The sequence below is a fragment of the Patagioenas fasciata genome, chromosome 5 (genome assembly GCF_037038585.1).
Source record: "Patagioenas fasciata isolate bPatFas1 chromosome 5, bPatFas1.hap1, whole genome shotgun sequence".
Lineage (NCBI taxonomy): Eukaryota > Metazoa > Chordata > Aves > Columbiformes > Columbidae > Patagioenas > Patagioenas fasciata.
Window position 1 is genome coordinate 323,825 of NC_092524.1, and position 17,771 is coordinate 341,595.

The 17,771-nt window shown below is 64.4% G+C and overlaps 2 protein-coding genes across 10 annotated transcripts in view; one reads left to right on the plus strand and one right to left on the minus strand.

Annotated features, from left to right (window-relative positions):
* Positions 1–390: 390 nt before the first annotated feature.
* Positions 391–5,448, plus strand: LPXN (leupaxin). 3 transcript variants are annotated; one of them, XM_071808634.1, is made up of 9 exons: positions 392–2,476; positions 3,185–3,333; positions 3,443–3,498; positions 3,810–3,921; positions 3,989–4,144; positions 4,213–4,386; positions 4,453–4,534; positions 4,677–4,825; positions 4,902–5,448. In XM_071808634.1, exons 1-9 carry the CDS (start codon positions 1,903–1,905, stop codon positions 5,166–5,168), a joined length of 1,719 nt encoding a protein of 572 aa, XP_071664735.1. In that variant the 5' UTR covers positions 392–1,902; the 3' UTR covers positions 5,169–5,448. The 3 variants fall into 3 exon arrangements, with proteins under 3 accessions (XP_071664733.1, XP_071664734.1, XP_071664735.1); XM_071808632.1 differs by having other exon boundaries at positions 391–2,476; positions 4,213–4,534; XM_071808633.1 differs by having other exon boundaries at positions 391–2,476; positions 3,813–3,921; positions 4,213–4,534.
* Positions 5,449–5,902: 454 nt separating this feature from the next.
* The window catches only part of CTNND1 (catenin delta 1), a 28,241-nt gene continuing 16,372 nt past the window's right edge, over positions 5,903–17,771 (minus strand). For 3 of the 7 annotated variants that reach the window (XM_065838022.2, XM_065838027.2, XM_071808631.1), the window contains 15 exons: positions 17,228–17,760; positions 12,960–13,423; positions 12,669–12,852; positions 12,326–12,443; positions 11,551–11,704; positions 11,137–11,154; positions 10,815–10,883; positions 9,972–10,099; positions 9,501–9,651; positions 9,014–9,206; positions 8,793–8,907; positions 8,366–8,453; positions 8,070–8,117; positions 7,879–7,976; positions 7,470–7,729 (listed from right to left, as the gene is read on the minus strand). In XM_065838022.2, coding sequence (XP_065694094.1) covers positions 7,625–7,729; positions 7,879–7,976; positions 8,070–8,117; positions 8,366–8,453; positions 8,793–8,907; positions 9,014–9,206; positions 9,501–9,651; positions 9,972–10,099; positions 10,815–10,883; positions 11,137–11,154; positions 11,551–11,704; positions 12,326–12,443; positions 12,669–12,852; positions 12,960–13,423; positions 17,228–17,760 — 2,466 coding nt within the window. In that variant the 3' untranslated portion in view covers positions 7,470–7,624. The other 4 variants (XM_065838023.2, XM_065838026.2, XM_065838025.2 and 1 more) reach the window with 4 other exon arrangements.

Below are 17,771 nucleotides of genomic sequence, written 5' to 3' on the forward strand. Positions count from 1 at the left end.
CCTTCGCCCTGCGGGCGCGGCCTGGCAGGGGAAGCCACTCGCCTCCCGCCCCACGCGGCCGCTCCCTGCCGCGGCGTGCGGCGCCGCTCGCGGTCCCGGCAGCCCCGGCGGCAGCCCTGGCTTTTGGCTGTCGCTTCGCCTTTAAGAAAAAAAAAAACGCCCCGTCGGGCGGCGGGTGAAAGTCGGTGACAAAATGGCGGCGGGCGCAAAGGGGGCGGGGCTTGGCCGCGGGCGCCCCGCCCGCTTCCGCCAGCCGCTGCGCATGCGCGCTGCCCGCCGGGAGCTGTAGTTCCGCGGGCGGCGGGACGGGGCTGCCGCGGGGCACGCCGGGAGCGGCGGCCGGGTCGGGCCTGCGGGGTCCCGGTGACCGCGGCCGCTCTGCTGCCCCCGGGAGCCGCCGAGCGGGTGGCCGCGGGGCTCCGGCAGCAGCTCGCCGCACAGCGCCGCGCCCTCCGCGCCGGGGGAGCAGCCCCGCCGCGTCTCCGAACCCTGGGTGCCTCCCCAGGCGCAGCTCCCGCGGTGCCGCACCCGCAGGACAAGCGCCGTGCGTGAGAACCCAGAACCCCCAGCCGCGAGTGCCGGAGGTGCCGGCTGGAGCAGCTTTGTGCGACGGCCCCGCGCCCCGGGCAGCACGGCGCGCCAGGCCCGGCCGGGTCCCCGCCCCTCCGGAGCCCACACGGCCCCCCGGGCAGCCGAGGAGCCCCGGCGCTGTCCCTGACTGTCCCACCGCTCCGGCCGCGGGCCCTGGCCTGCCGCGTGTTGCTGCAGGGGTGGGGGTTGTTGCTGTGGTTCTCCCGGAGAGCACGATTTGGCACATCTTGCTTACCATTTTAGACGATTTTAGTCTGGCGACATCAGGAAGTCCATCTTTCCCGCAGTGCTCAAACACTGGCTAAACCGGCAGGATTTTATTTAATTCCATTCCAGGAGTGAACAGGGAGTCTCATTGATGGGTGTCTGGATCAAGAGCCCTCCCGCAATGGGGGTGCCCAGCCCCTGTGTCCTGTCCCGCGATGGGGGTGCCCAGCCCCTGTGTCCTGTCTTGCACAGGCTGGTCCAGACAGACAGACAGACACGCTCTGCTCCTTCTGTGGCACAGGACACCTGGAGAAAACCCAGCCTCCCCGAGGTGTGGGTGGTCACATCCCTGAGCCGGCACGCGAGAGCACGGCAGTCGGGGCAGCAATGGTGCTGGGGAGCGCTCTGCACCCCAAACCTGGCACCGTGACACCGGGAGTCCCTGGGCCAGAGGGGTCACCAGCTGGCAGCTGGGTCGAAGTGACACAACAGGATTAACCATTAGGGGAAAGGGACCTGGGGGTCCTGGGGACAGCAGGGTGACCATGAGCCAGCACTGGCCCTTGTGGCCAGGAAGCCAATGGTACCTGGGGTGGGTTAGAAGGGGGTGGTCAGTAGGTCAGAGAGGTTCTCCTGCCCCTCTGCTCTGCCCTGGGGAGACCACACCTGGAATATTGTGTCCAGTTGTGGCCCCTCAGCTCCAGAAGGACAGGGAACTGCTGGAGAGAGTCCAGCGCAGCCACCAAGATGCTGAAGGGAGTGGAGCATCTCCCGTGTGAGGAAAGGCTGAGGGAGCTGGGGCTCTGGAGCTGGAGAAGAGGAGACTGAGGGGGGACTCATTCCTGGGGATCAATATGGAAAGGGGCAGTGTCAGGAGGATGGAGCCAGGCTCTTCTGGGTGACAACCAGTGACAGGACAAGGGGCAATGGGTGCCAACTAGAACACAGGAGGTTCCACTTCAATTTGAGAAGAAACTTGTTGGGGGTGAGGGTGTCAGAGCCTGGCCCAGGCTGCCCAGGGAGGCTGTGGAGTCTCCTTCTCTGCAGACATTCAAACCCGCCTGGACCCCTTCCTGTGGAACCTCAGCTGGGTGTTCCTGCTCCATGGGGGGATTGCACTGGATGAGCTTTCCAGGGCCCTTCAACCCTGACATTCTGGGATTCTGTAATCATTACCTGGAAATCCAAGTTGAGGCTCCAAAATCATCCTCTTGGAAGGTGAGGCTGTTGGAGGCCCCGCTGCAGGTCCTGTGGCTGCTGCCATCACAGCAGCATGAATGCGTTTCCAGCCGGGACAGGGACACCATCCCTCGTCACACGGCCAGCGGCCCTGGAAAGGGCCTGGGTCTGCAAGACGTGCTCTGGCTTCCGGACGAGATGCCCATGGAACTCGGATGCTGTCATGAGTCAGGAGCTCGCTGGACAACGTGCGGCCCAGTTCCTTCCCTTCCCAGCCCCAGCCTGGCGCTGCCACCAGCTCCCCTTGCCCAGCCCCTGCCGCCGCACTCTGCCCGCCGCCCGTCACACGCGGCACGACTGCACAGCCACAAAGGGAAACCCCGAGCGACAAACCTGGCCCTGGCGGGAGGCGGCGCTGGGGAGCGGAACCGAAAGTCTGCGCAGCCCAGCCCGGCAGCTGACGGCTCCGGGACCCCGTTGGGCGTGATGGAGGATTTGGGTAAGCTGGGCCTTACAGAGCCAGTCCCACACCCAGGCCTGGCACAGGGTCGTGCCTCCGGTGGATTGGGGAGGTTGCTGCAGAGGGGAGCAGCGATGGGGCTGCATTTCCTGCCCTGCCTGCCCCATCTCAGGGACACGAGTGCTTGGCCAAAAATGGAGAGCGCTCATGGGCAGGAAACGGGCTGCGGCAGCGCCCGCGGGCAGCGCCATGTCCCGGGGCGCGGGAGCCACCCCGTCCCCAGCGGCAGAGGGGGGGCTGGGGGGCAGCTGCGCTGGGGTCCTCCCTGCGTCCTGAACCGAGGGCAGCGAGGTGCCGAGGGACGGCCCGGGCGCTGGAGGAGGAAGCGCTTTGCCCTCCCCTGGGAAGTGCTGCTCTGGGTGTGCAGGAAGCACCACGGTTCAGCTCTCCCGTGCCAGGGCTTGTGCTGGGTTTAATTTAAGGGCTGGTGGATGTTTTTTCATGAGCCAGAGCTGGTGTGCGAGGGAAGCAGGACCCTGTTGCCAGCGGTCCCCATGCCCAGGAGGGCTGTGTGGTGCGGTGGCCTGTCCCGTGTTGGGGACGGGGCTCTGGGGAGGGTGCTCAGGGCCACGCAGCCCCTTGGGGCCCTGGCCCATGCCTGGCGGGAGCCGCTGTGACGCTTTCGGGGGGTGCAGAGGCAGGGAGGGCACCAGTGGCTGCAGCCCTGAGCCAGGTCTCTCCGTGCAGATGCTTTGCTGGCAGAACTGGAGCAGAGCTCCTCTCTCGACGCCAAGGACGGCGGGTGGCAGGTGCCGAGTGCCTGCAACCCGGAGCCAGGCACAGCCGGGCCCCCAGGCCCCCCCAGCCGCTCGCCGCTCGCTTCGGTGGCCCTGAAGGTAACGCGGGGGGCTGAGGGCCTGCTCAGCTCGGGGCAGGGCGGTGGTGCTGGGCGGTGCAGGGTGCCGGGGGTCCTGCTGGCTCTGCTGCAGGGGTTCGTCCTTCCAGGTGCAGCCACCAGCTCGTGCTCAGCCTCCAGGACAGGCTTTGACAACACTGTACAGGTAAAACGTGACCAGGGCCATCCCGGGCTGCCCTTTTCAACACTCAGACGTGTCCTGCAGGGTCACCCGGCCTCCTGTGCAGCCCCCAGTCCTTCTGCGGGCTGGGGTGGGAGTTGCGTGGCGGCAGCGCTGGTGGGTGAGGGCTGGGCTGCCAGCAGCCCCCTCCCGCCAGCCCAGCGTGTCCCCGGGGAGGGCCCTGTCCCCTGCTGGGGCCTGCGGGAAAGGGCGCGCCTTGCGGGGGGGTCTCAGTCCCAGGCACCTTCAGCCTCGAAGCCGCAGCGTCCCCGCTCACCCCCGCTCACCCCCCTCAGCAGCCCTGTGCCGGCCCCGCAACCGCAGCCGCCGCTGCCCTCGCCCCCACCCCGGGCAGCCGCCCGGCAGCTGGACGAGCTCCTGGCCGACCTGGGACACATGCAGAGCCAGGTGCGCCCTGTCCGGGGGCAGGCGGGTCCTGGTTCTCGCCCCATCCTCACCGTCCTCCTTCCTGCAGCTGGCGGCCATGGGGCAGGGGCCCGGCGGGGCAGCAGAGCCCGAGCCCTCGCTGGACAAGATGCTTGGCAGCCTCACCCAGGACCTGCAGGAGCTGGGCATCTCCGCCGCCCCCGCGGGCGTCTGCGCCGCCTGCCGCAAGCCCGTGGCTGGCAAGGTGAGCCCTGGGCGAGCCCCCGCCCCTCGCTGCCGGTGCCCCGGCTCACGGCTTCCCTCTCCTCGCAGGTTCTCACAGCCCTGGGTGCAACCTGGCACCCTGAGCACTTCACCTGCGCCCGCTGCGGGCAGGAGCTGGGCGGCCGGCCCTTCTTCGAGCGCGGCGGGCGGGCGTACTGCGAGGAGGACTATCACCGAGCCTTCTCCCCGCTCTGCGCCTACTGCGCCAGCCCCATCCGCGAGGTACAGCCCCCGCCCCCCGCGCCTGCCCCCGCCGCCGCAGCCGCCTCACTGCACCTCTTCCTGCAGAAAGTCCTCACGGCCCTGGACCAGACCTGGCACCCCGAGCACTTCTTCTGTGCACACTGTGGGAAGGTGTTTGGAGATGACGGTAAGTCCAGAGGGCAGGTGTGGGGGTCCCGTCCCGCCCCACCCTGGGTACCCCCGCAACGCCAGCCCTCGCACCCATTGCCCAGGTTGTCCCATTGTCCCACACCCCCCCAGGGGTGCCCACCTCGGCGCTGTCCCCGCAGGTTTCCACGAGCGCGATGGGAAGCCGTACTGCCGCCAGGACTTCCTGGCCATGTTCGCCCCAAAATGCCAGGGCTGTGAGCGCGCGGTGACGGACAATTACCTGTCAGCGCTGCAGGGCATCTGGCACCCCGAGTGCTTCGTGTGCGCGGTGAGTGCAGCCGGCTGGCGGGGACACGGGGTGAGCGCGTCCCGAGGCTGACCCAGCCTTCCCCTTGTCTCCCCAGGAGTGCCTGAGCGGTTTCGACAGTGGCTCCTTCTTCGAGCTGGAGGGTCGTCCGTACTGCGAGCTGCACTTCCACCAGCGGCAGGGCAGCGTCTGCCACGGCTGCAGCCACCCCGTCACCGGCCGCTGCATCACGGCTGCCGGGCGCAGGTACCACCCCGAGCACTTCGTCTGTTCCTACTGCCTGGGCCAGCTGCAGAAAGGCACCTTCCGCGAGCGTGGCGACAAGATGTACTGCCGGCCCTGCCACGACAAGCTGTTCCTCTGAGCGCCAGCCCCCGGCTCGCAGCCCCCTTCGGGCTGGCTCCGCTGCCGTCCCCACCAGGCCAGGCCTCGAGCATCCCGTGTCGTCCCACCAGCCACGTCCCTGGTGTCAGTCCTTCACCGCCCGGTGTCCCCAGCAGTGTCTCTGCCAAGCCGGACCCCATCCTTGTCCCCCTCCCCTCAGACATTCCTGGCATTGTCCCTGCCAAGCCACACATCCTGGGCATTGTCCCCTCCATCTGAAGCAATAAAGCACCTGGCCCTGCCTCTGCTCCACCAGCAAACTGCTTCCAAAAAGGTATTTCCACAGATGTACAGGATTTCTTTCACACACAGGTGAAAGCAAAGGGAGCCAAGCTGGTCCAGCCTGGCTCCGCTGTTCCTCGGGAGGGACGAGCTCAGCGCAGCCCAGCCCCTCCCAGGGGCAGCCCTGGCTCCAGGGGCTCCCCAGGCAGGGTTTAGGGACACTCAGCACTAGAGGAATTACGGTGTGCACTCCTGCAAAGCCCACCCGCGCCGAGAGCGCACGGAGAGGCTCCAGCAGGACATCCCACGCCTGGGGAAGCGGGGGCTCCGGGCACAGTACAAAACCTCCTGCTTTTTACTTTTCCTGCAATCTTCTGCTAGAAAGAGGAGGAAATGATAGTCCAGCCCCGGAAAGCGTTTGTCACACAGTGGTGTCTTTCAGGAGCACAGCCCTGTCCCAAGGCAGAAAACACCAGGTGTAAGGCACAGGGACACACTTTAAAAGCTTTATTTATATAAAAAAATCACTTTGTTTTAAAAGCGTTACAAGAGTGTGCACAGGAATCAGACAAGAACAGCTCATTGCTCCCCGCTCCCCTCCTCCCCAGGGCAGCACTGGCCCAGCAGAGCCAGGGCAGGAGAGAAAGGGGAAGCTGCTTTTTGGTTCATTTGGAATTAAAAATTGAAAAAGGAATTAGTGTTTTACATATTTAAAGGAAAAGAAAAGAGTTAGACCCCAGAACAAAACCAAACTGAGCTGAGGTGGGGCTGGAGCCAGAGAGGGCTCAGCCAGAGCTGGGGTGCTGGGGCAGGGTTCAGGCCAGAGCCTGACCTGGTGCTGCCCGCTGCAGCCTCCCCGCTCCCCTGAGCCCGATTTGGGGGAGCCCCAGGCTGGGGGGGCTCCCGCTCCAGTTTGCAGCCTCCTGCAGAGGCTTCCAGTTGCAGGGGAGCCCAAGGGCTCCCCGAGAGATCACAGCACCGAAATGCGCCCCCCAGCAGGGAGGAGGCGGGGGGGGTGGGGGGGTGTCATGGCTCCCGCACCCCATCAGTGAGGGGCTGGGACCCCCCAAATAGGCGTCCAGCCCCAGCGCAGACAGTGAGGGCTCCCGGTGGGGAAGGGAAGCTCAGCCTGGACAGCCCTTCCCCAGCGCAGAGCCAGACAGTACGATTCAGAGAGCTATTTCACAGTGGCAAAAGAAAGGCACGTGTCAAGAGAAAGTCCGCGGGCAGCGCCGCGGGCAGCGACCCCGGCTCCGCACGGCGCGCCCAGTCCTGCCGTGCTCCTCCCGCGCAGGGACCCCCAGCCCGCACCCCGGCACTGACCATCTTCCCACATACAGACCCCTCCTCGCAGGCACCGGGCAGGGGCCAGCGGCCCCATCCAGACCCTCTGCGGGATCCAGAGCCAGATCCCCCGTCCCCGAAGCCTCATCTAGAGCAAAGCAAGAGAAGTTAACGCTGTTTTTCCTTCCCCTCACCCCCCGTGCTCCAGCCCCCCCCCTCCCCTGGTCCCGCCGCCAGAGAGGGACGTGCCCATTGAACCCACGGCCCTGGCTGAAGAGTGACCCCGCGCAAAAATACATCCTATAGGCAACAACACGAACAAAAAAAGGCGGCGAGTGAGGTCCCAGTCCCTGTCCCTGCAGACGTCTCTGAGCAGAGGGGAGGCGTGGGAGAGAAGGCAGCTCCTGGTCAAGGCAGAGATCGAGTCCTGTTGCAGCATCCACGCCGGTCGACCCGGCAGTCGGGCAGGAGGGCTGACCCTCCGAGGAAGGGGGCGACGGAGGGCGGGGATGAAGAGCGAAGGGCTGAGGTGTCCCCGAGCGGGAGGTGCAGCGGGCTGGAGGAGGCGGAGCGGCCCGGGCTGCCCCGGGGACCAGGCCCAGTCGTTTGGCTGGCCGGTTGGCACAGACAGTCCAGCAAAAAATGCGAAAATAAGGACAAGGTAAAAGTCGGTCCATTCCACCACGAAGAGTTATATATATATATTTATATATATAATATATTATCAACCCAAACTGAGTGGAGGCGGGGACGGCAGCTAGATCTTCTGCTGTGGAGAGAGAGGGAGAGACGTTAGCGCGCCCAGAGCAGAGCGAGCAGCGGAGGGCGATCACGGCCCCAGCGGCTCAGGCAGTGATTCAGGCAGCAGCGATCAGAGCAGGATTTGGCTGGTCAAAGCACCCCAACAGCAGCAGGATCTGTCACCGCCGTTCAGATCGGGCAGGATGCTGCGGGACATACCGACACAGGGGAAAACACGGCAGCATCCTCCTGCGCCTCCTCTACCTCAGGCTGCGGTTCCTGCCCCTCCTCCTGCTGCAGACACACGGGTTAGTGGGGGACGGAGCGGGGTGGGGGTGTTAGTTGTGGGAGCCCAGCTCTCCCGTCCTGCCAGCCAGGACAGCGATGGCCATCTCCTGCGCCCAGGCCCGCTCAGCCCTCCCTTGTCAGCCGGAGCTGCTCACCATCAGCGGCGCTGCCTTCACCGGCTCCATGTCTCCGAGGTCCCCGGACCGGTCCAGTGTCCTGCTGTGGTCCCTCTCATTGAGCGTGGAATAGTTGTCTGAACAGGGGAGGGGACAGCCACGTCAGCCGCGCCAGCCTGCGGGCGGGAGCTCTGCCCTCCCAGGCGAGAGGCCCCTGGTCCCTCTCCTACCTGGTCCCATGTTGCTCATCTGGATTTCCTCCCGGGAGGATTTCTTGTCTGCAAACACGGAGAGCAGGTCAGACACGGCCCCGGCAGCCGCTGCCCACCCGCCGACCCGAGGACACAACAGAACCCGCGGACATCACTTTCCAGAGCCCAAACTGCCTTGTGTGAGCAGCTATGGCTGCCAAGGAAGACGGGGCTGAAGAGCCAGGGAGGGGACAAAGGGACAAAGGCCAGCTGTTCTGGGTACCCACATGCGGAAAGGAGGACAGTGGGGACAGGTGCTAAGGGAAGGCACGTACCTGTTTTTTGGTTCCTGTCGATGAGAGGCAAGGTGCTGTCATCAAACGAGCTGCCTCCCTGGGTCCGAGAGGTGTTGCTCAGGTTCACCTGGAGCAGACAGTGACCACTCACACCCTGGCACAGACACTCACCACCAGCACATCCCACCCTGGAGGCCCCACAGCTCCAGCGCCCGCGGCTGCACCCAGCAGCAAGGACGGGCGCAGCTTTTGGGAACAAAACTGAGCCCCGGAGAACCTGGTTCCTCAGCACAGCCGTGGTGGCTCTCAGTGCCACAAGCCCTCCTGCCTGCAGATCCGTGTGCTTGTGTGGGACACGGCAGAGAGGACACCAGCGAGGCCGGAGCTGACATCCAGGAACACCCTTCTCCCTGCTGCAGGACCCCACTGCTGCCCCAGCCACCACAGAGCATCCCACACCCCACACCTGGAAATCAGACTTCTTCCAGCCTTCCTTCTCCAGGGGCTTCCGCAGCTCTTTATATCCCCAGACCGTCTGCAAGACGAGGGCGGCTGCTCGGACCTCTCTCTCGGAGCGGTTCCTAGGAAGAGGTGAAGGAAGAGATGTTTGCAAACACCCATGACCTCAAGGCAGGTCCTGGAGAAGCCCTTCTCTGCCCCTCGCATTATCCTCAGCACAGAGCCTACCCAGACTTGTTGATCAGCACCAACTTCTCAATCCCCTGCGTTTCCCGCAGCTTCTTCGCAGCCTCGAGGTTGTCTACAATTACTTCATTGATGGTGTTGAGGATTGACACGACTGTGTCTTCAGAGAGGTTTTTGGCTGGGGTCTGCTGGCCTCCAGGCAAGTTCTTCACTAGGTTGGGGATCGCATGTTTACCTGGGAAGGGGAAAGAGCTGGGTGTGAGTAAGGAAGAGGACTGAAAGGGGGCAAAACCCAAACCAAAGAACCGGGTCCAAACCAAACAACCAAAACAAAAATCACTGCAGAAGGCTCAGGGACAGGTGACCAACTTGGATGTCGCTGTCAGGGGAGCTCAGCACATGCTGCTCTGGGAGAGGAACAGCAGACACACACTGGGCCGGTGCTGTGCCCACATCCACCCTCCTCCTCAGTGCCCATGTCAGGACGTTCCTGCCCACCTCAGATAGACACAGAGCACGATGTCCTCACCTATCAGCTCTTTGTTACGCAAGTCGACAGCCAGGTTCCGCAGGGCTCCGGACGCCGCTTTCACCACGCGCTCGCTGTCGTGGGTGAGGAGGTCGGCGATGGCAGAGAGCCCCTTCTCCTGGCGCAGCGCCGAGCGGATGTACCGGCCGTACTGGGGAGAGACGGGGACCACGGTGTAGCCTGGGCAGGCACAGTCCCGCAGGGACAACACGGCAGCCTTGTCACCCACCCTCATCTCGGGAACCAAGGGCCCTGGCTGCACCCATGGCAGGACAGACTGTCCCAACGCCCCCCGGCAGGCCAGGCCAGCAAGACTTCCCAGGTACATGAAGAGAATGCAGGTCAAGAAGCTGCAGAGCAGCGCCAAACCTTCATCCCCACCCCAGCCCACCGAGGGAAGGAATGGCAGAGCCCTGCGGAGCACGGCAGAGCCCACGCCTGAGCTGCGCCGAGCCCTGCCCGGACACTCACCGTCCAGCTGCCAGCACACAGGTTCTGGATGGCTCCTGCAGAAGCCTCCAGGATGGCTGGGGTCTTGCTCTCCTTCAGAAGGGAGATGTATATCCGCACCACTTCTGGCTGGAACAGGAGCTCGTAGCCTGCCAAAGAACACGGGCAGGAAGGACTTACTGACAGGCTCTGCCAGCACCCGGGTCATCCGAAGGAACAGGATGGGCTGACAAGGCTGGAAACTTCTACCCAGGGATGGGGCATCCACAGCGGCTCTGGGCAGCCTGTGCCAGGGTCTCACCACCCCCATGGGGAAGAATTTCTTCCTCGTGTCTCATCTAAATCTCCCCTCTATATCAGTTCAAAGCCATCACCCCTCGTCCTGTCACCACCCTTGTGAAAAGCCTGTCCTCATCTTCCCTATGAGCCTCCTTTGGGCACTGGAGGCTGCTCCAAGGTCTCCCGGAGCTTCTCCTCTCCAGCTGAACACCCCAGCTGCCTCAGGCTGTCCCCAGCAGAGCTGTTCAGCCTCGGGTCACTCCTGGCGCTCCTCTGGCCCCTCTGCAGCAGCTCCGTGTGTGTCCTGTGCTGAGGACCCAGAGCTGGACCAGCACCGCAGGGGGGCTCACCAGAGCGGGGCAGAGGGGCAGGTTCCCCAACCCGCTGCCCACGCTTTGGGTGACACAGCCCAGGACGCGGGTGGTCTCTGGGCTGTGGGTGCACATTGTGGGTCAGGGTGAGCTTCTCATCAGCCAGCACCCCAAGCCCTTCTCCTGGGGCTGCTCTCAGTTCAAATCAACTCTACTCTCTCCTCTCCTGGACTGCTGTGCAGAAGCAGCCCTGCACACACACAGAGGATCATACCTTTCGCTGGAGTTGTTCTTTTGGGAAAATCCACTGTATCAGCACCAGGGTCTTCTGGAGGCTTTTTACCTTCAAAGGACAAGCAGAGAGGTGTAAGACACCTCCTCTCCCCACCCATATCAGCTCAACAGCTCTTTACCACTTGCTGCAAGAACAAGCCCACAGGTGAGCTGAAGCTAAGCTGCCAGCACGTCCCAGGAGGGACATCAAGGACATCAGCCACACTGCAGGCAACACATGCCCAGCTGGGAGGGGGCACACGGAGCTAGAGAAAGCACCCAATCCACCACAGAAAAATCAAAACCAAGAGGAGCACACTCACCTCTGGAGAACCACTCGTCTATTGGCGAAGCGGAGAGAAGGACAGGAGAGAGGGGAGGCAGGAGGAGAGAAGTGCCGACAGCATCGTGGGCAGATCGTTTGGCAAGAAAGCAAAGGGAAGGGGAGGTGACAACACAGGAGAAAAGGGAAGGTGTGCAGTTAGTGGACATCTCTCCATCACCGTCCCACCACCACAGGCACCCACCATTAGCTTGTCAAACACTTTGGGTAAGTCAAGCAGTAGCTCCCAAACCGAGGAGACACTGAGTACCGTGCCTCTGGAGAAAGCTGCAGCTTAGCCTTCACACGAGAGACGCCAGAGCAGGAGCACAGAGACCCCAGACCACCCTCCAGCTTCACCGTAGTAGAACTGTCTCTGTGCCACTTCCCTCCGTGCTGCTGCCACCCAACGCACCTTTGCCCTTCTTGGTGCCGAAGCAGCTGGCCGCGGGGGGCCCGGCGGCGTTGGCGGGGGCCAGCGGGGTCTCCTGGTAGCGCTCAGCGTGGGGGATTTCACGGTGGACTTGGTAGGACAAGTTTCTCAGCAGGCACACGCAGTTCTCCACCAGCTGGAGAGAAAGCCAGTTTGACTCGGCAGAGCACATGCCCGTGGCTACAAAGTGAGGGCCCCACCACAGAGTGCAACCAGAGCCAGGCCAAGGGGCCTGAGCTGGGACCAGGGGGACATTCAGCTCCATCTCGGCGCTGCAGCACACCCACATCCCAAAGCAGCCACGGCCAGCTCTGCTATCACCAATTCATGTTCTACTGGGCCAAAAACATCCCTCTGCCATAAGCACAAAAGGTCCAAGGAAAGGCTCAAGGAAAATTCAAGGCAACACCTCATCAAGGCGGCTCAGGGAGCCCTAAGCCAGGGGCTGTCAGCGTGGGCAAGAGACACCACTGGACCCTTGCTGCTCACCAGCGTTCCTGCTGCAGGCTGAGCGCCAGACACTTCCTGGCCACACAGCACCCAGGGCACGGCCCTCACGGGCTCTCCCCAGCTGGAGATCGTGGGAAGGCGTCAGCCTGGAATAGGTTTTCCCAAGATACTCCTGTCAGACCAAATCCCTCCCTGCTGAAGATCCCTGTCCATTCTTCATCCGTCTTGGGATGAAGAGCAGAGCGCTGCTGGAGTTGGTGACAAGGGCAGAGCTCTGTGTGTGCCCGGAACAGCCCCTCCGTGGTACCTTGCTGTCCGAGTCCTTCTGGCCGACCTCGGACTGGACGACGTAGATCAGGGCGTCTACCAGCCCGTCACACTCCCGCAGCTTCCGACGGGCCTCGCTCCGCTCCGAGCTCACGTTCCTGGCAGGGCAGAGAGAACCGTCACAGGAGAGACAGCTGAGGGCCGGCGAGGAACTCGCACCACAGGCTCACTCCTGCGGTTCCCCTCCAGTGAGCAAGGACTGTGCTGCCAGCTGCTGTCCTGGGAGGGCAGCTTCTCTGCAGCCCCAGCAACCCCAGGAGTGCCCAGAAGAGCGTTAGAGCAGCCCCAGCCCACCCCAGCTCTGCCAGCAGCCCCTTGTGTACCGAAGGCAGCCGGCGGTGTTGGTGAGCACCGACTCCCACTCGATATGGCGTGGTTTGGAGTCCTCGTTGGGCTCTCGCTCCCAGCCCGAGCGGGGAATGACCACCTCATCGGTCAGGGCGTGCAGCGCATGATCCACAATGGCCATCTTGATGGAGTCATGCGAGGACAGGTTCCACAGGGTTCCTGCAATGCCGCAAGCAGGAGATGATCAATCAGAGCACATGGGCTTAAAAACCTGCACGGTGCCCCTCACCCAACAGATGAGTCCCTCTCCTCCCTGGAGCCGTTACCTGTGATGACTTCTGTGAGGTCCATGTCATGTGCCTTCCGCAGCAGGCGCACCAGAGCGGGGACCCCATCGCAGTTCTTGATGGCAATCTTATTGTCTTGGTCCTTGCCGTAGGAGATGTTCTTGAGGGCTCCACAGGCACCATAGTGCACCTCTTTCTTGGGGTGGTCGAGCAGCCCCACCAGCACAGGAATGCCCTTCAGCTTGCGCACCTCCGTCTTCACCTTGTCGTTCCGGTAGCAGAGGTGCTGCAGGTAGGCGGCCGCGTTGGACTTGACGGCGTCCAGGCGGAAGCTCAGCATGGCGATCACCTCGGGCAGCTCCGGCTGCCGCCAGTTGCCGGGGGCTGGGCCGCCCTTCCGCAGGCTGTCCAGGCTGGCCAGGCTGCCCCGCTCGTGCTGCGCCAGGGGCGCCCAGTAGTACCGGTCAGGGGCCACTTCGTCCACCAGCATGTCCTCATAACTCCTAGGAGAGAGACAGCGGCATCAGCACGAGTCCCGGCCCGGGGATGCTGTTCCCCTCCAGCCCATTACACGACGGCTGAAGCAGACGCAGCGTCCGGTCCCACCACAGCGCACAGGCCAGGCCGGGCAGCAGCGCGGCATCAGGGCCCATCCTGCCCCACACAGCGCTGGTGGCAGAGGCCGCCCGGTGTGTCCCCAGCCTGCACAGAGCAGGGCTGGTCCCCAGGAGAAGGCAACGCAGCAGCTGCTCCAGCGCCCTCCCACCCACCAGGCTTCCCGCGGGTCAGAGGCTGATCCTGATCTCTGTGTCACCTCTGCGTCACCTCTGTGCGGCAGGAGCTGGCCCGAGGCACCAAGCACCGCCCTGGTCTGCAGCCACTAGGGGGCAAGTTCAGCGCAGGTGGCCGGGGGGCAAGCCGGCCCCCACACGGGCGGCACAGCGGCACCGGCACGGCAGCACCGGGCGCCCAGAGCCCGGTTCCAGGCCACGCCGTTCTCTGCTGCGCCGTCCGGCTGCACCAGCGCCACATCCCATCGCCACACAGCAGCACAGGACACGCGAGCTGCTGCCAGACCAGGCGACTGCCGCTACTTCAGAGCATTGTGGCCAGAACAAAGGTTTTACCCAGGGCAGGGCTCAGCCCCTTTGTCTGCAGACGCCCTGTGACACGCTGCACGGCACCGCACTGCAGCCCGGGGGACGCGCTGAGCTGGACCCAGGGACACCGGCTGCAGGGCCAGCCCCGCTCGGCTCAGGCCGGGAAGAGCAGGGGTCGCACAGCCCCGGGCAGGGCCAGGTCACCCACAGAGCCGGTGGCGCTGGGAACGGGCCCCAGGCAGCACGTGTAGGCTGCAGCAGCGCAACCAGTCCCCCATGCACCAAGGTGATATTTAACACGCCCGGAACACACGCTACACAAAATCCTGGATTCTCACCCTGTTTTTGTAGTCACAGGCAATATAATCCCTTCCCCACCCATGCAGAGGAATCTGACGATTTCACAGAAGGGGACAGGATGGGACTTGGCACTTAAACGGAGGGGCCTGAGTGGTGCTGTCACCCCTGCTGTGCCTGGCCATGGGGACACACAACCGAGGCCAAACTGAGGGAGCATCCCCTGGCTCACGTCTGCTCTGGGGCGCTCATCCACCTGCAGAGCCCCCAGACCGGGGCGGGCAGGGAGGGTGCAAGGAAAGCAGCAAGTGCTGCTCCTCGCGCCGCTGCTCTACCTGCACCCTCCGGCACAGGACCCACGGAACCCAGCAGCTCCAGCTGGCAGCCACGTTCACAGCCACATCCCCGGGTGCCGCTGCACAGCACGGCGGTGAGGGTGGCTTTCAGCACGTCCCGACGGGGAAACACGCTGCTCGCCGCACGGTCTGGCTCCTGAGCGGTGCCGAGGAGCCCGGCTGCTGCGCACTTCCCCCCACAGCCCCCAGAGCACAGCACCAAGCGCCTGCACCACCCCGCAGCAGGACACGGCAGGAGCACGGCGTGGCCGACATCAGCGCTGCAGACAAGGCACACGGCCAGCAGTGACCCTGCTCCGTGTCACACCTCGTGCACCCCAGAAGGGAGCCCCTGCGTAGCTGTGGGGGCCGCTTGGTGCTGGATCCCCCGGCCCCCCCAGGTGAGATGGGCTGGCAGGGCTGGGGAGCACATCCTGTGCTGCCACTGAGCCCCTCTGCCCTTCCCCTGCAGAGGCAGCTCTGCAAGAGCCACGAGCGGGGACCGCGTGCTCCGGGCAGCCGGCACACACTGCGCCTGGCCCAGCGCGCTCCTGCGCCTTCCCGTGCCGCAGCGCGGCCTCCCCGAAGGAAACCATCAACAGCCAGGCCCCGCTCGAGACAAACACCTCTGAGGCAAGGGGGACATTGATCTTGCCTGTTCCCCTTCCCGCAAGCCAGACAGCTGAGCACAGATGGTAACTGAGAAGGTAGGGGACACGCCAAGCTCAACAGTGCCTGGATTCCACAGATTGCTGCCATCTTTATCTGCCTGCCTGGGGAGGAAGAGCCTGCTCGCGGCTGCACCGACCCACCCGCCACACCCCACACCCACACCATCCCTGCAGGACAAGGCGACATCTCCACCCGGACTGCTCCTTGGATGTGCTGGGAAGCCGGACCTTCTCCCCCTGTGTGGCCCAGGATCCCTGGTCTCCCACCCAGCTGCAGCTCCTGATTCCACACCTGGCTCCTGCAGATCCTTCCTCCAGGATCTCGAGAGGCTGAAGGACACAGGCACCACCCAGCCCAGCAGAGAGGACCTGTGGTCCCAAAGGCCAAGCAGTTCAGACTGGGTCACCAGGGAGGGCTCCTGCCCCCGGGTGCCAGGCAGGACACAGACCCAGGGAAGGTCCACAAGCCAGAGCCTCGTCTGGGCTGGCACTCGCTCCCTCTGCAGCCCCGAGCCCGACACGACTGCGTCACCCTGCTGCCCGCCAAGGGGACAGCCGCGCCGGCCACGCGCTCAGAACTGACACGGTGACTGCCGGAGCCCTGCTTGCCCTCCTCCAGCCTCGGAGCCCTGCTTGCCCTCCTCCAGCCTCAAAGCCCTGCTTGCCCTCCTCCAGCCTCACACGGCAGGGTGGGCCAGGAAATCAATCCGGGTGAACAACCGCCCGAACTGGTTCAGCGCAGCAATCGTCACACTTGTGCTGGCACCCACTGAAAGGGCAACGCTCCTCCCTCAGTCCCCTCCGCACCAGGAGACACCGCGGGTTCCCAGTGCGCGCCTGGAGCCGAGCGCAGCTTGGGCAGAGCTGGTCGGAGCCCCCTTTGCCTCGGGTCTCCCTCTCCCGCCTCTGTTTTATGCCCAGGGTGCTTAAGCAGCCTCTGCTCAGGCCTCACCTGTCTGCTCCCTGCCCTGGGGAGATGTGCATCCACCCCCACCTGCTGACACAGCCCCCTCCCCAGCCCTGGGACCCAGGCTCAGAGCCTCACTTCTACCTCAGCACCTCCCAGACACCGTTCGCTGCCTGGGCAGCGAGCAGAGCCGAACAAGAGACTCTAGCTGGCAGCAGCAGCGTTTCTGCAAGAGACACAGCGGGCACGAGGCACCAGCCTGCAGAGTCACGGCCTCAGGCTTGTGACACCCCAGGACACCCAGCTGCACACCCCAGCAGGGCGGTTAAGGGACCACCAAGCCCTGCTCTGGCTGCCTCGGAGCTGGTGCTCAGCCCTTGGGCTGGGGGAGCTGCTAATCCCCCACGGACAAACAGACCAACCAGGGGGAGAAGCCGCTACTGCCAAACAGGTTGAGCAGCTTCTTCTGCCCTACCCTGCACAGTGGTGCTGCAGACCTGCAGGAACGCCCCCCCCGTGCTGCAGACGCTGCAGGAACACTCTCCCTGCCCCCCCGTGCTGCAGGAACGCTCCCCAGGCACCGCGGGACTCCGCACGGCTCCCCGGCTGCTCTCGGCTCGGCAGCAGCGCGATGCCGGGGCGGCTGCTCCCGGTGTGGGGCTGTGCCGCACACCTGCACAGCTCTGCGCGCCGCGCCACGCCGGGGTGCAGATGATCCCACTGTCCCACCAGTGGAACGGGTGGCACGGAGAGGGCAGGGCCCGGAGCTACATCCAGCCGCCCAGTGGAACTCCTCGCTGCAGTACCATCGGCTCAATTAGAACTGAGCTTTAACCACCAATTAAGCAGTCAATTAGAACCGGATGAAAGTTTTCTCCTGCGTGAACCATGTGTGATTCAGCTCAGGGTGCTGTCTCCACAATCCTCCTTCCTCTGAAGTGGGTGAAGTCAGAGCGACCCCACGGCACCCCCTGCCCCAGCGCCTCCCGCCCCGTACCTGAGCCGCCGCCGAGGATCGGACGGGGTCCCTGCCCGCCTGGCCGTGCCGTAGTCAGACATGAGCCCGTAGTCCACATCTTCAAAGCCCATGCTGCGCTGGTCGTCCTCCAGGCCGTAGGGCTCGGGGTGGAAGTGGTTGAGGTCCATGTTGCTGCCCCCGACGCGCACTTGAGGCTGGGGGCCGTAGGTGTCCTGCCGGCTGGGGCCCCGGTAGGTGTCCATGGAGGGTCGGTAGCGCTCGTCAATGCGGGTGACACGGGACAGGCTGCCGTAGCTGTGATCGCTGCCCGGGTAGCCGTCCTCGTAGGGGCGGCTGTAGCCATCGGGGTAGTGGTAGTTGCGAGGGAGGGTGGCTGTGCCCGGCTGGCCCAGGTACCCGCCAGGGCCCCCGTTGCCATTCTTGCGGAAGTTCCTGTCCATCGTCTGGACATAGTTGCTGGTGACAGGGGAGGTTTCCAAAGGTAACCCGTCAGGCCCCATCGGCACCTGCTGCACCGTCCGGGTGGTCACCGTCTTCACCACCTTCTTCACCTAGGGGGATG